The following is an 18142-nucleotide window of genomic DNA, read 5'->3' on the forward strand; positions in this document are numbered from 1 at the left end:
CTTAACTATGTTTGTATTTAACATAAGATAATTATATCCCTAAAATAAATTAAAAAAACTTTTTCTAAAATCATCAAGGGCATTTGTGGTATTACACTCTCTATGTTTGTAAAAATATAAATAAGAATAACTCTCCTCTAATACTGACTATGATTAACATTATTCTTCAACAAATATATATATATATATAGTGGAGGACATAACCTTTCACAGGTCTTTCTTCTTGTGAGATTGATTGGGATATTGATTAGGATACCTCTTGACTTTTTCTCCATGTTGGTCTTTCTTTTCGATTAATGATATTTTAATTTACAAAATATGAGAGATGGCCCATGATCATGAAGTTTGTGTCTTTCTCACCACTAAAATTTATCCATCTAAGATCTTGCTGCAAACCATGACCATTTGAATAAATAACCAAAGTGAATTGAATTAACAAATGGATCTTTTTAATATAGCAGCTTTCAGCATCAAATCACATCTTAAACTCTTCAGCAAGAGTGATAACAGCATTTACCATGCTCTTAAATTTTAAGGAAACACTTGTCTCCAGTGATCAATTTTACAGTTATTATGCATCCAGGGGTTCCATTTGTATTCATGGCCTCAAAATTGCATAAACTATTGAGATCATGAGTCTCTATCCTATATTGATACAAAAGTTTTATTGTTCAACCAGTAAGACACAAACACACTGCCTTCCATTACCAGAATAGATCACATTCAGAGCTCCCTCTTGGGGAAAATATTCACAATTCATTCCTCCCTGAGATCTCTACTTCTCCATTCTGGGCTTAACCTGATTTCTCTATCCTCCAAAATTCAATTACTTTAAAAAGTTGAAGCTCCCCTGCACAACATACAAAATGAAAGATTTCAACTTCATTTACAGAGACAGAAGCCAGAATTATTCATGAAACGGGGGAGCTTTTTACCAACACAAGAACATGAGGATCAAGAATTCATATATGCCTCCCAGCCTACGCCCTCGAGCTTTTCTGCTTTTATCAGCACCGCATCCTTCAGGTCTTGCTGGTAGTTAATTAGCCTATGAAAAACACCAAGGAAAACATATTTCAAAAAGAAAGCAAATGCCAATCAAATTAATTATAAACAGAAAGAAAGAAGTGAGTATCCCACCTGTCCCATAGATCAGTGTCTGCAGAAGCCAGCATCCTAACTGCTAACAAAGCTGCATTCGCTGCATTCCCTATGGCAACTGTTGCAACAGGGATGCCTTTTGGCATCTATATAGTTCACACATGAAATCAGTATAACTTATAGCTATATGTTGTATATGATAAAAAAAAATCAATTTAATAATTTCCACACATCATGTGCTAATTTGGTCCTTCCACATTCTTATCTTTGTTGGGTCTGGTAGAATTTAGGCCATGGATTGAGGTCGGGCAACCTAATAAGTCATCTTCCTAATAATTCTCAAAGTGAACATTACGCTCCACTATTTCTAGTCTGCTGCTTCAGGAAAAGTCAAAATATGATGCTTAGATGATTCTAATAAATAAAAAAGGGGTCCGGCATATGATAGTAGATATGAGATAATCTCTACTAGTATATATATCTGAAATATATTCATGCAAGGAAAGGAGAAAGCGAGAGTTAGATGAGCCAATTTACTATAATCGCCAATGAAGTATTCTAGTGGCTCCAAAAGAAAAAGAGAAAAGGAAAAAGAAAAGGCAGAGAGAGAGAGAGAGAGCAGATCTAGTGAATGCATCAAGTGGCTCCAAAAGGAACAAAATCTAATGTACAAGATTATGTTCTATACTTCTATCTAGATAATGGAATCGAATTACAACTATTAAATTTAGTTCACAAGTATTTTATAAGCTTAAGCAAGATTAACAGTCCTAATCTATACTTGTGATCAAGATTCAAAAAATAGGGATTGAGATTGGTCTTTCAAAAAAACAATACATATCAGCCGAATTGGCCATATTGGTCGCCTGAATAGGATCAGACTTTTTAATTACGTAAAAATTTTAAGTATTATTTAAAAATGAAGGAAAACTTCAAGAAATTTAGAAAAAACTTTACCAAAAATAAAAAAATAAAGAAAGTAAAACTATGGTGCAATGAAAATTGAAAAGAAAAAGAGATTAGAAAAAGAATAAGTGAAATAAAATTGAACGAAAAAAAATCATGGTACAATAAAGAAGAAGAAGAAAAGAGAAGAAAAAGGAAGAGTCAAAGAAATGAAAAAGACTGACATAAATAAAGAAATAAATTAAAAAATTATATACTGAAGTTCGTTGGAGTTAAATCTACGTTGCCAGAGTTTGCCGACTAGATCTCCCCATAAGAGAAACAATGATAATATGGTAAGAAGATAAAAGGAGAAAGAAATAGTGAAAGAGAGAGAGAGAGAGAGAAAGATTGGGTCTAGATCGGGATTGGGTTCGGCCGACCCTGTGAACCATGCTTATGATAGCTTATTGAATATAAAATAGCTATATTCTGAAACCTTCATTATGTATTGACTAGAATATTTGAATTATAGGATTTCCAATTTCCAACAAATTTTTCTTTACAGGGTAGATCAGTGCTCATCATTATAGATCTCCAATTCTGAATTGGTAAGGTTGAGGCTTCAGTCAACTTGACCTGGTAGGATGAAGACTTAAATCCTACTAATAAGAGATTAGATAGAAGTGGAACATAACCATATAACCCTAGGTAATTAAACATTTTCTGAATGATAAAAGGAATTTCATTACATACTTGCACAATAGATAATAGCGAGTCAACTCCATATAATGAGGATGTTTTGATAGGGACTCCTATTACAGGTAACGGAGTCAAGGAAGCTACCATTCCTGGGAGACACCAAAGCATTGTTGTATAAGCCTTATATCAAATTTTAAGTGAAATCATAACAAGGTTCCTGTTCATTTTCACCTACGCAACTAACCTGGCAAGTGTGCAGCACCACCAGCACCAGCAATTATGACCTGAACACCCCTTTCCTTTGCAGACAATGCAAAAGAATACATCCTCTCAGGTGTCCGATGTGCTGAAACAACTGTCAGCTGCAAAATTCAACATTCATTACCATAATATTCACTAAGGTGCTCTGATAAAAGAAAACAATTTTCCATTACCACAGATATAGTCAGCAATAGCGAAATAATGTCTCGGGGAACAAACCTCAAAGGGAATGTCAAATGTTTTCAAAACTTCTGCAGCATCTTTCATTGTTGGAAGATCAGAATCAGAGCCCATTATTATAGCAACACGCGGACTAACTGCAGCTAAGAATTGCATATCAGCTTTTGCAAACCAAATCCCAGGATAAAATTTTATAGTATAAAAGATAATTCAATATAGTTAAACAGAATGAAAGGGGGATGGATGCTGTTCTCCATGTCTATCCAACATCCAAATAGATGGCAAAGAACTGCCCAACAAGAGTTATCAAAACTCAATGATTTAGAACAATTCACTTTTTAGACCCTACATTTGTTGGAACCTCATGGTTTCTCACATATATTAAATAAGAGCAGATAGTATCCTTGAATCAGAGAATAAGTGGCATGGAAGATAATATAGAGCATGAGATTTGTCTCAAAGAAAGATTAATCATGACTAGATTATGAATAACCTATCTTCTGTGAGAATTTAAAAAAAAAAATGCTTCTGCTTTCTCATTTTTTACATGCCCATGTATTCATCACAAAGTTGGTAGTGGCATATTGCAGTTTAGAAAATCATAGTAGCAAATAATAATCAATCTCATGTTGCCAGTGCAGTATATATCTAAAAAACATAATATAATCATGTATGAGAGACTACATACTAACCTACTTCCTGGTTTTCGGTAGTCCCTCTTTGCAACATCATATTGAGGCGCCCTTTTACTGTGTTTCTAGAAGGCCCAACTATCGTGATATGACCCATCTTCCGCTGCTTTCGCATTTCTGCAGAAACATACGATATAGTTTTCTTAGAGGAGAGAAAAGAGCAGAAATATCATTTTTTAACAATTCTAATGTTCAAAAGATTAGACTTAAGAAAGCTAACCTGGTTTATCATACCAATGGATTGTAGCTCCAGGAATGTTCAATGCCCTGCTAATGAGCTGATGAGATAGGTAAAACCCTGCTTCTCCCTTAACAGAAATTACACTCAACAAAGTCAGAACTTAACTAGTAAACTATCATATTCACAGGTGTAAGTGGATTATTTCAATAAGGAAAAAAAACAGCTCATCAACAACAAATAGACTGAAGAAGCTAAGATCACAACAGGAAAACACAATGAAATGGAAGTTACTACTCAAATGCTTAAGTAGGCATAGACAAGTAATAGGCTGTGTAAGCTGAGATGACAGAAAAATGCCCAAAAACAGTGAAAATATAAACTATATGGAGGAACTCATCATCGAAAGGTTACCTCATCTTCGCCAAGTATATTGTACATTACTGCTGCAGGGGTTTTCATTGAAGGATCACCAAGAGGAAGGCCAAGAATAGCTCGTAAATGTTGTTCATACTGTGAAGTATAGCACGATTCGATTGTGTGGTGCCCACTATTGTGAGGTCTTGGAGCCACTTCATTCAATAAAACCTATTCAAATGAGGTCAAAAATGCAAGAAGATATCACAGCTGATTAGAAATTTTAATGGACAACTGATGAAAGATACTGACAGTCTGACACTAGCATGACCAAAAAAATAAAGATGAAAATTTATACATTATAGAATAATAATGTAATTAATAACAACAAACCTGTCCATCTTCTGTTAAAAATAATTCTACTGCAAAAACACCAGCACCTTCCAATGACCCGATAGCTTTTCGAGCAACATCAACGGAAAGATTCTTTATTTTCTGAGACACATCAGCAGGAGCTTCTACTATGTGACAAATGTTATTCCTGAAGATACCAGAATTTTGATGAGGATTGCCTATGCACATTGCAAAAGGTAAAAAGTGAAGATTTCAATATAAACTATAAGCTCCTTTTCTTACTTATGAATAGTTTCAACCACAGGATAGCATGATATAGAATTATCTGTACCCCTTGCCACAATGACTGAAAGTTCCTACATTAACCAAAAAATAAAGTTACAAATTTCATAAACATAGAATCAGTATCATACTGTCGATGTCATATCTAGCTTATAACATACACAGATACAAATGTGTCTGTTGATCTGTTGATCAGCATATTTTATCAAATCTAGTACATGACATGCAATATCTCCTATGATGCACTTAACAATCAGACAGCAAAAGAAGATTAGGAAGAGATTAATGACTCATAAAAGCAAGCAAAGGACTGAACTGCAGTCTCAATCAATTATAAAGATCTATTTGGAAAATTAAAACTTCTACCTACAACAATAGCTTATGTTTAAGCATTAAGCAACATTTGACGTTTTGCATGGAAGAACTTCCTCGATAAGAACATAATAAGCTTGTGCGAGTAGCACCTTTGAGTAGGGTTCAAAATTGCCAACAGTTTGGACTCAAATTGGACTGATGTAGGATCTAACTCAAATCCAAAACTAAAGGTACTAGTGGAGCAAGTTATACCAGGATCAAAGCTATTGGGAGGAGTTTTTTTGTTTGTTTTCTAAATTTATTTTGTTGAGAAAAGTCTGTAGACAGGGGAGGAGTTTCAGGTATATGCTTTATATCTAATTTGGCACCTAGATTAAATCTAGCCTGTTAGGTAGGGGTGAAAACGGGTCGGATTAACTCCGACCCGACCCACTATCTAACCCGACTTGGATCGGATTCAAATAAAAAATTTCTATCCGATTCGGATTCGGATTCGGATTCGGATACGGATATAATTTTTGAAAAAGATTCGGACATGGATTCGGATACGAGTCGGATATATTTTTCGGATTCGGATACGGATATCGGATGTCCGTTTACCCGCATATTTTTTAAATAATTTGCAATTTTTAGTTTGCTTATTTAAATAGTAAATATTAATATTGTTACTAATAATACATTATATATTATTTATAGAGATTAATTTATCTAATTTTATATATTTGATATACAAAGAAATTATTTGTTGTAAAACTCTTAATAATTTTGTGTTAATTATATTTAAATAAAATATTATAATTATTTTAAATTTAATTATCCGTTTAAGATCTGATCATTTATCCAAAAATTATCCGTATCCGTTTAGTTAGGATATGGTTTTAAATTTTGCTATCCGTCCAATATCCGTATTCGAATCCGTATCCAAGCTAAAAATACGGATCCGGATATGGGTTGAGCACTATCCGATTCGTATCCGATCTGTTTTCATCCTTACTATTAGGTGATAGGATATGATGTTAAGGAGCTATGTCAAAACCAGAAAAAAAAAAATAGGGGTTGAGAGAGGAGGGTGCACGTGCTCTGCACGTGCAGCCCCTCCCCTCTCCCTCTCCAGCACGCGTCGAGGCTGATAAGGGGGGATTTCATCTAATCCGAATCGGATTAGATTTAATCCTCTTCTAATCTATAAATTAGCCCTAATCCTCTCTCTCTTGAACCCCCCAGCCCTCTTCTCTCTCTCCTTCCTCCCTTCTTTTGCTTCTTCCTCACCGTCGGAGTCGTCGCCGTGGAATCGGCCAGCCGGAGCGTCACCGGAGGAAATTGGAACCACCACTCTCCTCCCCGGTGAGCCCTCTCTCATCCCTCTAGTTTAATTTAAAATTAAATAGGTAAATCCGAAATACCTAATTTGCGGAATTCGGCCTCGTCGGCAAATCTGGCCGGCGGCGGCTTCGAGTCGCAACCGCATCGTCACCGGAGGCTTCGTGCTCCGAGCCTGGTGTCGGAGATGTCTTCTGCGGGGCCCTCGTGGCTCTGATCGGCGTTGGATTTCGCGTCGGCCGTCGATGATGAGTCCTCCTCCACCTCGTGAGGACGACAGAGGAAGGGTGAGAGGGAGAGGAGAGGTTGAAGGTGGTCGTGAAGGGGGTCGCCGGCGAGAGGTCGCCGGCGGTCACCCTCTCCCTCAGTCATCTTCTCGCGTCGGTCGCGAGGGGGGGAGAAAAGGGTTGGCTGGGCTTGGGTGAAACCCGAGCCAACCACCTTTTCCCTTTTAAGTCGGGTTCGGTTCGGGTTTGGATTTCGGATCCACAAACCCGAACCGAACCACTTAAGTTGGTGGGCTACGAGTTAGCCCGTAGCCCAGTCCACTTAGTTTTGGGCTGGGCCTCGGCCCAACCCGATTAATTAAAATTCTTTTGGAATGGGCTGGGCCAGCAGCAGCCCAGCCCAATCCAATGGGTAAATTTTTAACCCATTTTTTTAGTTCTTTTGTTTTTTTTTAAATTTTAATAAATAATATTCAAATTTTTAATTTGAATATTATTTATTATTTAAGGTGGTGAATTCTAGTACGTGAGCTAGAGATTTGAGGTTTCGGTTGTCTTGCTTAGACTCAGGTGAGTGGGTTCACTCACGTGTTTATTTTATTGTATTTCGTATTTTTGTCAGACCATGTAAATTTTCTGTGTGCAAATTATTTATTTCACTATCATGTGTAAAAATTAAATTGTTGCAAATTCTGGGTGCAAGTCTATTTATTTCATCCGTACGTGCGAAAATTTAATTGTTTTATTTTCTGTGTGCATTTAATTATTATATTCAGTGCATCACCATACTTCGTGCAAATATTGAAATTTGTGAAAAGAAAAATGAGACTAGTATTGATATGACTTAGAGAACAGTCCCGGTATAAATCGTTTGCGATTTTCCGTGGTGACTCAAGTCTATCTGGAAGTCCAAAGGAAAGTCCTAAACAATGTTTTGAAAGGCGGCCGCGGATGGCGGGCGGTCACCCCACCGCCTAGCGCCTAGGCGGAAGGCAGGCGACAAGACGGGTGACAAGGCGGTCTAGCATTTTTAATATAAAAAATTATAAATAAGAAACAGAGAAAACATATTATCAGACAATTACTGAATTAATTTCTGAATCAAATAATTAACAATCTTAATTAACAGAATTAAAGAAAAAATAAAAGAAATGAGGAACTAAGTAATAAGAAATAGAGAAAAACTGAAAAATCAAAAACATATTATCACTTATCAGATAGTTACTAAATTAATTTATGAATTAAGTAATTAAGTAATTAACAATCATTAACAGATTACTAATTAACATTTCAAGTATTCAACAGATTAGCAGAATAGCAGAAAACTACTTCAATTAATTTCTAAATTAACTAGAGGAATTAAGTAATAAGAAACACTAGAACAGAGAAAAACTAAAAAACATATTATCAGATAATTACTAAATTAATTTTTGAATTAAGTAATTAACCATCATTAACTAATTATTAATTAACGAACATATTATCATTATTATCAGATAATCACTAAGTAACTAACAGTGTTAAGATTTAACTACTTTAGACAGAATTGAAAATTAAAAAAAAAAATTAACTACTTCGGTGTGAGAGATAGTGAAAGTGTGAGAGTGAGAGAGAGAGGAGAGAGTGAGAGAGAGATTGTCAGAGAGAGAGAGAGTGAGAGAGAGGGTCCCATACCTCTGCAGCGAGAGCCGGCGCAGTGAGAGCGGGCGCAGCGAGAGCCGGCGCAGTGAGAAAGGGCGCAGCGAGAGAGAGAGGGCGCACTGAGAGAGAGGGCACAGCGAGAGAGAGAGGGCACAGCGAGAGAGAGAGATGGCGCAGTGAGAGAGAGATTAGGGATTTAGGGATTTTAGTGAGAGAGAGAGGGCGCAGCGAGAGAGAAGAAATATTAATGGTTAATGGTTTGGTTAGTTTTTTTCAGTGGATATTGGATAATCCGATCCACTACCGCTAAACCAGATAAGGCGGGCCGAAGCGCCAGCCCGCCTTATCGGCCCGCGCGGCCTGCTAGCGGCTTTTAGCGCTCAGGCGGCCCGCCAATACGGCAGACCGCCTTCTACCAACGCCAGGATGAGTGGCGGGGCGGCTGGTGCGCCGCCCCGCCATGGCGTCCGCCATGGCGGCCGCCTTTTCTTCTTTTCAATACATTGGTCCTAAATTAGATCACTGCGGTGACTTTCTTAGGTGACTCTGGCGGGGTTAGGGAACAGTCCTAGGAAAAATGAGAAAATTTCATAGGTGATTCTAACTTCTCTCAACGGTTAGAGGAAAAGATAGAGTGTGTTGATCACAGAGTGATACCCTCTGATGACCCTAACCGGATCAGCTATGAAGAAAAGTCCCGAGCGTCATCTCGAGGTGACTTCTAGTTGATGTGGATCCACAAGGTTTAGACCCATTGAGACATATGACAATATAAATATCAAAAGATGTTAATATGTTGAAAACGTGCAAGGTTACAAGTTGTGACATCTCTCTATTGTTATCATCGCTATTATTTAGATAGCATGCCTATTGCAAATTGTAATGGATATTATTGCTTTTAGTTTAATTTATTCAGCATTAATATAAAATTAAAATTTATTTGGTTTTTGAGTGGATTCCACTCACTGAGCTATAATTGTTGGCTCACGAGTTCTATTGTTTTTGTATTGTTATTTATTTCAGGTAATAGTCAGCGGGGCGACTGAGCGAGATGTACCCGGACTCCACCTCCACTTAGGATTCACCTATTTACCTTTCCGCTCTTTTAGATTTTGTGCTTTAGATTAGAAGTTTTTATTTATTTAGTTTAGAGACTCAAAAACATTAACATTGCTTTTATTTTTATTGCAATTAGTTATAAAATTTGTTAAAGCACATTCTCATTTTATTTATTTATTTTGTCATCGTACACGTAGAGAGTATTAATAAGGCTTCGTGCATCACAAGCATATTGAGATGCATGGCCGGTCATGATTCCTATTTTGGGTCGTGATAAGTTATACCTGATAAATTGAGTGGATGTCTTAACAGGTTAAAAGACTCCACTGCCATACCATTTTTGTAAGTAAAATATATCTCATAAAAAAATATAATAAGACCAACCTTCACAAAGGGTGTCCACTTCTCCACATATAAGCCATGATCAAATCCTCCCAGTGCTGTAGAAAGGCAAATAAACAAGTAAGATCGTAGCAATGCTTGTTTTTTTTCTTCTTAGGATTCATATACAGACCATGCATTTAAAAGGAAATGAGAAAAGATTTTAGTTAATTTGTTAGTCTGGTAGATAAAATTATAGAGAGCCTCCTAAATCTTAAACAAAATTGCTCTATAGCAAAATGGATTTGAAGAAGAATGTATCATAAGCAACTTAAAAGATTAAAACACTGCAAACTAAGAACAATAAAAAAAGAGAGTGAAACAACTTCCACCAAATGAGTATCATAAATTAACAACATCCCAACAAAAACATATCTTAAGGCATTCGATTTTCCCTTATTTCATTTTCTCAGAATTCTAACCCAAAAGTCCTATGCAATTTGGTGCTCATCAACACAATCAAGTTTCTATATCTAAGATAAGATTGAACACACTAAACTAGTAAAAGTATAATTAAAAAGAATCGATACAAACAAAAAGGCTATTGAATACATATTACATATGAAAAAAATTTATCAGTCTATCGATTCAAACAAGAGTAGATGCAAGCAGTCAATCATAGAAGAATAGTAAGAAAGCAGCTAAAAGTTTAAAGCTAATCATACAATCAACAACAGCAGGAAGATCTTCTTTGTGGTAAGCAACAGCATTCCCTCGTCCATCATAGGCTAACCTCTTGCTTTTTATCATTAAAGGATAACCGAACAAGTCTCCAGCTTTCTCAACAGAAGTTAAATCATCTATCTGCCCTGACAAGAACATTGATAACATCATGATCAAGTCCCTGAATAAATTTTGATATTACACAATTAGTTATGACTTTTCACCTGCATAAAATCAGGAAGTGGAATTCCATGCTGAGAAAAATGAACTTTCTGCTGATATTTGTCCTGCAATAATACATAAAACACATGAAGCTTAACAAAGTCTACCTAAAGCTTCATAGAAGCGATATAAAAAAATAACTAAAAAAAATCCTTAAGAGTGCTATGTGGTTCCCATCATACTGTGAATAAAATAAGAGTGAAATTTTTAAATTTCCCATAGAACTGATAATGGAAAAGGTTCTACATATGTTTGAGATTTAATACCTTTTCTAACAACATGACTAGCTAATTTTAGATAGGCACCTTTTTAACTTTTTCATTCTTGTTCTCTAACAAGGCCTCAACCAATAAAGTTTGATGCAAACCATAATCCCTAACTGTGTGAACTTATAAAAACTCCTTGTTGTTCTACTTATAAGGGTTAACCAAGAAAAAACAAGACTTACTTGGATTATCCTTATTGCAGAAGCTTTAGGTTGACAATCAACCCCTTCTTGCTCAAGCTTCTCAAGGGTAATAGCATCAACATGTTCAATTTCAACAGTCAACACTCCACACCTAGAAGACAGAAATTTTTCAAGAATATCAGAAAAATGAAGTAAACAAAAGAACATAAAGAATGTCTCAAGATTAAACCAACAGAAAGAAAAAAAATCAAATTCATCGGCAAGCCACCTTTTTGCAAATTCTCGGACCGTTTCACCATCATCAAAACTCCCAATGACATGCTGATAAGAAATAGAGCTTGCTGGACAATTCTCAAGGGGATCCAAAGTCACTACTTTGATAGCCATCTTACTTGCTGCTTGGCACAACATTCGGCCTAATTGGCCTCCTCCAAGAACACCAACAATTATATCTGACACCCCATGAATAGGTAAACCGTGCTGTCTAAAACATGAAAATATTTCAGGAAAACGAAAATAAGCAAAGCATGTATTTAGTGTTAATGTTTCATATGGCCTGCAATATCCAAAGCAATTAAAAATTAAATATTTTTTTATTACTCTTGAGCATATAAGAAGTTATGAATTATCTCCCGCTTATGAGAAACGACAACATGAGTTAAACTCCAAACAACAAAGGAGAAGTAAGACATTTCTCTTCTCGGATTAAAACGCCTCACATCTCCAAAGACGGGGTTCCCTCTTCTTGGATCGACGAGCGTATAACCGGCAAATGAGAGCCCGACAGCATCGATGCCTGCTCCTTTCTCTTGTGAGGAAGCAAGAGCGAGAACCCTAACGTCCTCCGACCGCCAGCAGGGAAGGACGGTTGCGGATTGGGGAGGAAGAGAGAATGGTGATTACAGGGAATACCACAGCTCGGGGCGGGAAGGACCTTCACGAGCATTATTGGAGTCGGAGGACGCCCTAATTAGGGTTTGATGCCGGCAAGTAAGGGCGCAGGATGTCCCTGGCCAGCGCCGCAACGAAGGCCTTCGAGCCGCCGGGCCTTGTAGCGAGCAGGCGGTGCAGAGAAGATAGGAGCAACAGCGGCGGCGGAGTCTATAACGTTTATTAAGATTATATATATATATATATAATTTGCCCAAAATCTTTTGTTATTTATGTAACCCTCCACAAAACAATATATGTCCAATTGCATGGAAAGATAAAAAAAAATAATAAACTATATATATCATTGGACTTGCATGCTTGAGCTTATAGGTTTTTTTTTTCTCTTTAACTAAGATAACTATTTTAATTTTTTTAATTTTTTCAATTTTAAGGTTTTAATACCCGCAATGCTACTATAAAATAAGATTATTGGATTTTTCTATCTTCCGAGCTTATAAACCCGTAATGCTCAATTATATTTTAAGAACTCTTTAGTATTGCAAACTTCATTAAAATAAAATAAATTTTTATGGGCTTGTAAACAGTTGCAAACTTAAAATGTTCATAACTCAGCAAAACTTAGTAAACTAAATTTTTTTTGAAAGAAAAGATATATTTATTTTGAAGAAAAATTAAGAATATGTGAGAGCATTTAAAATAAATAGGAGTGGCATTATTATTTCGAAGTGACATAAAAAATAAAAAATTAAGTGTGTTATATAAATAACACAAAATGCTATTATTAAATTTATAAAATATGAATACAAATAATTTGACGATAAATTTATAATTTAAAAAAAATAAATTTAGACTTACTATTTTCTATCTCCTCTCTTAAACATTTAAACTCAACAACGAGAGTGAAAATAGATTGAATAGTGCTCAACCCACGTCAACATCTATATATTTGATCTAGATACGAATTTAACTATAGATATTTAACACTTAACAAATTTTAAAATTGTACCTTAACTAAACGGATATATATAATTTTTAAATACAGATTAAATCTTAAGTCATTCACTTTAGAATAAAAATAGTTTTATTCTAAAATAAGTCTTTTTATTATTGCGTAATACTAAATAATAATTTACCTAATTATTTTTTTTAATTTATCTTATTTTGGTACAGTAATTTATCATTCTTTTATTATTTTTTTTCATACAACTCTTAAAAATAATTAATAATAATCTGCAATTATTATTTTGCTCCCGGATTAGACAACACGTAATAGTTGAGATCCCCTCTCTCCTCTATGTCATCTATCTCTTCTCTTAAATACTGATTATCTCAACTACAATTGAGATATTATCTCTTCTATCTCTTGTTTTAAATATTGGTTATCTTATCTATAGTTGAGATTTTATCTCTTTTTTGTTGGACTAGTAAATTTTACAAAAAAAAAAAAAAAAATTTAAGCCTAAACTCTTTCAAAATAACTCCACAGTGTATAATTATTTTCTCATAATATTAAAAAAATTATTGCAGTACGAGGTTATTTTCCTACAATGCTATAACTTCGCATTGGTCTAAAATTACTTCGCAGTGCATGATTATCTTTCTATAATTTTGAAAAATATTATTGCATTGCAGGGTTGTTTTCTTGTAGTGCGGACTTATAATCACGTAATATAAAAATCATAACCTTGCATTAGTATAAAATTACTCAATAGTGCATAGTTATTTCACATAGAGTGTGGGGTTATTTTCTCGTAATACGGGTTATAAGCCCATAATGTTCATAAATATTATTATAATGTGAGCTTTTTTTCTCATAGTGGGGGCTTATAACCACGTAGTGCGGGTAACTTTGACTAATCTAAAATTACCCCAGTGCATGATAATTTTACTTAGAGAGCGAAGTTATTTCCTCTAATGCGGGCTTATAGCTCCGGATTACCCTATAGTATATAGTTATTCTCTCATATTGCATTGCAGGTATGTGAAGTATTTTAAGTCCGCACTTATAATTAAAAAATATATATATTACTACTATTTTATATTCATCCGAGGTATTTTTTTCCATTTGGTATAAAATATTATAAATTCCTAATTCAAATTTATTATTATTTAATACTCTAATATCAACTTTATGTCACATCGAATATAATTATTACTCCTTATACTAGTATTGAACTAAATATTAGAATAACTTATACTAGTATTAGCTATCTTAATACTTATTATAGAGTAAATCTTATTCCATGAGTGAACAAGGCCTAAACAAATGTGAAAGTACTTAGACACACCTATGTATTTTAACCCTATACAATATTTCCTCCCATTTGCTTAAATAAAGCAAAGATGAATACAAAGATTTTTAACGTAAAAAAACTCAAAAAAGAAAAACTATGGATCCAAACTCGGATCAAAATCAATCATTAAAAGTTGTAGCAGTTTATAAGACTGACTTACAAAATAACTCATCGATCCTCACGACTTTGTTTAACTTAGTCTTGCTTGCTAAAATCCGCGATTCACTACTTTTTAGGATTGAACTATAATCTCAATAGCCCTCAAGATTAATTTTTCATCTAGATGACCTTTAATGACCTTTAAGATGAAAGCCTTGATATATTGATATGCTATTCGTAATAGTTAAAGATGAGATGGACTTTGTCGGTGAAAGAACGTTGTTTCTTCAATAACTCCACTTCTAAAGCAATAACCGACTTGCCTAGGGTTAGGGCATCCAAACTCTTACATAGATTAACAAGATAAAGTCAAATTCAAATTAAATCTGGACTCATAGAATTCTAGATTTCGCAAAATCTCTGGTTAAGGTTAGGAAGCAGATAAGGTTAGGAAATTCTAGATCGAAATGATTAAGAAGTAGATAAGGTTAAGAAATGGAAACCTCTGGTTCCTTTGGTGGTGATTTCAAAATTTTGGATCAAACGCCAAGCAAGAGATTGGCCCAACGATTAACTAGGAGTCCGGCCTAACTTGTTGATCATGTGGATTCGAGTGAGGTGATAGAGCCTCATCGAAGTTCCGACAATTTTGAATCTAGGAAATCAGTGAGTGGAGTTTTATTGGAAAAGGTGTCAGTTATTCTCACGCACAACAGAGAATTTGAAGAAACTCTGCTTCTGAAGAGTGTATGTCGCAACGGAGAGAGAAAATCGGAGAATAAAGAAAGGGAAAGTAGCAAACCACTATACAAGGAGGTGTTGTTAGGGTTTCGAACGAAATTGTAGAAAAGAAAAACTAAGAAAGAAAGAAAGAAACAACCCACCGAAGGCTAATCGAAGATTTGGAAAGTGTTTTTAGTGTGGGAGCAGTGGACATTGGGAGGCAACTTGTCGAAATAGCATTCTTTACTATAAGTGCAAGAAATTTGGGCATCGAGTGTGGTTGTGTAGCAAAGGAAAGATGGTTCAAGAGTGCAGAGGGGATGGATCACCGGTGGTGATGTCTAGATCATCGGAGGAGATGAGGCAAAATGAATTTAACTTGAAGAGATGTATGGTGGCGACCATTACACAAGGGTGGATTCTGCTAATAATATTGAATAGTTATTGTTGGCGGTAACAATCTGATTCCAAAGAGTTACAATAAATTCGATCAAAATAATATAAATAACTTACAGATTACAGAATATAGAATTCTGAATAGTCGAGTCTAGTGTTGGACACTATCTCCTTAAGACCAATTCGCCCTCCACCGATTGCTTCTGGAACAGTGGACGTCGGTCTCCCAGGATACGACTGCCTTGCACTGAAAAGGAAGCAGCTTTCTAATGCCTTGATTGAACCTGAACTGTGCTGTACTCTCTTTCGGATGCAGACTCGACTCTAGAAGGAATGAACCAAGTTCTCTTCTCTGATGTTCTATTAAATTATGCAGACTGACAACCTATTTATAGAGGTAAACAGGCTTGACGAAAAGATGCAAAATCACCGAATGGATGCAGGATGCACCAATTCGGATCAGAAACTAATTTATAGAGTTCAATCCCGAACCACTTCGATCCCGAACCAAACCAGATTTGAACTCGTATCAGGCAAAAATTAAAATTGGACTTGACCCATGCGTGCGAACCGAACCGAGCCGGGCGGCGCACGTGTGTGAGTTAAGTTGTATAGTAACATTTACCCACAAAATAGGTACCCCTTTTGGGGCCCAAAGCCCATAAGAAGTTTATTACTTATATATCATACTAACATTTTTCAAATATCCAATATGGTACTAAACTTCATTTTCTTTATTTTCCATTGCCATGATACCCACTTTAGAGCCAATTTTCATTCACTTCTCTTCATGGATTTGACTAAGTGAATATTTGACAATAAAGTACACTTTGAGCTAAATTAATTCCACCATTAAACCATCATTAATAATGTGTGGGCCCCATTTAAAACTTAGCTCAAAGTTAATAAAAATTCATGTCAAAAACATGAAATTACTAACAGTTATGGAGGCGATGTGGTCATGGGATCATGTTTGGAGAGCTAGAGCAATCTCGAGTAAAGAATTCTTGGTGGATTTTCCATCTGTGCAGCGAATGGAGGAAGTATCCTGATCAGAGATAATAGATCTAGGGATTGCTAAAGTGCAGTTTGATGCTTGGAAAAAAGACTCAAAGATCGTAGGACGTCGGGAGCCGGTTTGGGTGAGATTATTAGGTATTCCTCTACAATGGTGGACTTATATACATTTTTTGAAAATTGTTGAGGCTTTTGGATTCTTAGTAATGTTGGATGAAAATACTGGCAAAAAATTTAACCTTAAATATGCTAGATTGAGGGTAATGGTATAGGATATTGCAAAAATTCCAGTTTGCTTGATGGTAATATTATAGGGCATGGTGTTTGAAATATTTTGTAAGCTTGAAGATATGGGGAAGAAGGAACCAGAGAAGACTTATTACTAGATGAAAAAAGAACCTACGCATAAAATGGAGCAAAGTAGTAATAAATCATGGGGGAGTTAGGGAGAGAGGCAAATTCACAAATAAAAAGTGTTCGACTGGCAAAGAAGATGTGTCAAAAGAAGGGAGACAAAATGTTTATAAAAATGCCCCAACGGAAGGTGACTAGCCAAAACACAATGATACAAAGGTAGAGGATGAAGGAGCAGTTATAAAAGAAAGTAAGATGGAGAAACAGATACACAAAATACACAAAGGAAAAAAATAAAATGGTAGAAGAACAATCGGTTAACTCACCTGAGAAGGATATACCAAGCCAAATGAGCGAAGATGTTTACATGAAGAGGAAAGAGTCATAGTTAAGGAAAAGAGTTTGGAGAGGGAAAAGATCTTGATAGAAGAAGAAACTTGGAAAAAAAGTTGAATCGGCATGGATATTCAGTGGAGCTAGAAGAGGAAATAATGGAAGAGGACGTAAAGAACAAAGAGGAACATAATGAAGAAGAACAAGATTGGCAAATGACCATCTTTGCAGGATAAAACACAATGGATGTTGAGCCTCTACAGATAATCCAAACACAAGGGGTCAAGAAATATGTTAGAAAAAAACAAAATATATCACCGCAAATACCTACCAGAAGAAGTATTATGCACCTTCTTAAGACAGGGGGTCAAGAACAAAAGATTCAAGACAAGATTGCTGAGGTGGGAAGAACAAAAGCCTAGAGTAAGTAAAGAGGAAAAACAACATAGGCATTATCTTTTTATTGCAATGTCTCAGTTTTTCAAAATTTTCAAATAATGAACTAATAGCTATTGCCAATACCTGTGAAATATTTTTGGGAAACTATGCTGAAGAACAAGAGAAAAATTTGAAGATTCTAAAAGCCCTTGAGAGGGATAGAGCAAAGAAATACATGGAGGCACTGAGAGAAAAAAGAAAATGTTAAAAAAGAGGAGACAACAGATGAATTATGAAAGGTCTTTTCTGGAATGTAAGAGGTTTAGGTGGTGATGAGAAGAAAAGAAGAATTAGGGCGATTATTGCTCAGGAACAGCTAAAATTCCTGTGTCTACAGGAAACTAAAAAGGAGGTCATGAGTAACA

The 18142-nt window shown here is 35.4% G+C and overlaps 1 protein-coding gene across 4 annotated transcripts; it reads right to left on the bottom strand.

Moving 5' to 3' along the window:
- Positions 1-501: 501 nt before the first annotated feature.
- LOC140768784 (phosphoribosylaminoimidazole carboxylase, chloroplastic) lies at positions 502-12339 on the bottom strand. 4 transcript variants are annotated; one of them, XM_073109190.1, is made up of 17 exons: positions 11949-12339; positions 11498-11713; positions 11269-11380; positions 10823-10885; positions 10601-10739; positions 9939-9994; positions 4993-5066; positions 4750-4897; positions 4414-4587; positions 4042-4129; positions 3822-3938; positions 3169-3272; positions 2933-3050; positions 2743-2837; positions 1141-1247; positions 936-1048; positions 502-850 (listed from the first exon to the last, which is right to left on the bottom strand). In XM_073109190.1, the coding sequence occupies exons 1-16, from the start codon at positions 12173-12175 to the stop codon at positions 955-957; spliced, it is 1932 nt and encodes a 643-aa protein (XP_072965291.1). In that variant the 5' UTR covers positions 12176-12339; the 3' UTR covers positions 502-850; positions 936-954. The 4 variants fall into 4 exon arrangements, with proteins under 4 accessions (XP_072965291.1, XP_072965292.1, XP_072965293.1 ...); XM_073109191.1 differs by having other exon boundaries at positions 3169-3266; positions 11949-12338; XM_073109192.1 differs by having other exon boundaries at positions 11498-11709; positions 11949-12084.
- Between the last annotated feature and the right edge of the window lie 5803 nt (positions 12340-18142).

This window comes from Typha angustifolia, chromosome 10, assembly GCF_048772165.1.
Source record: "Typha angustifolia cultivar Huaian chromosome 10, ASM4877216v1, whole genome shotgun sequence".
NCBI lineage: Eukaryota > Viridiplantae > Streptophyta > Magnoliopsida > Poales > Typhaceae > Typha > Typha angustifolia.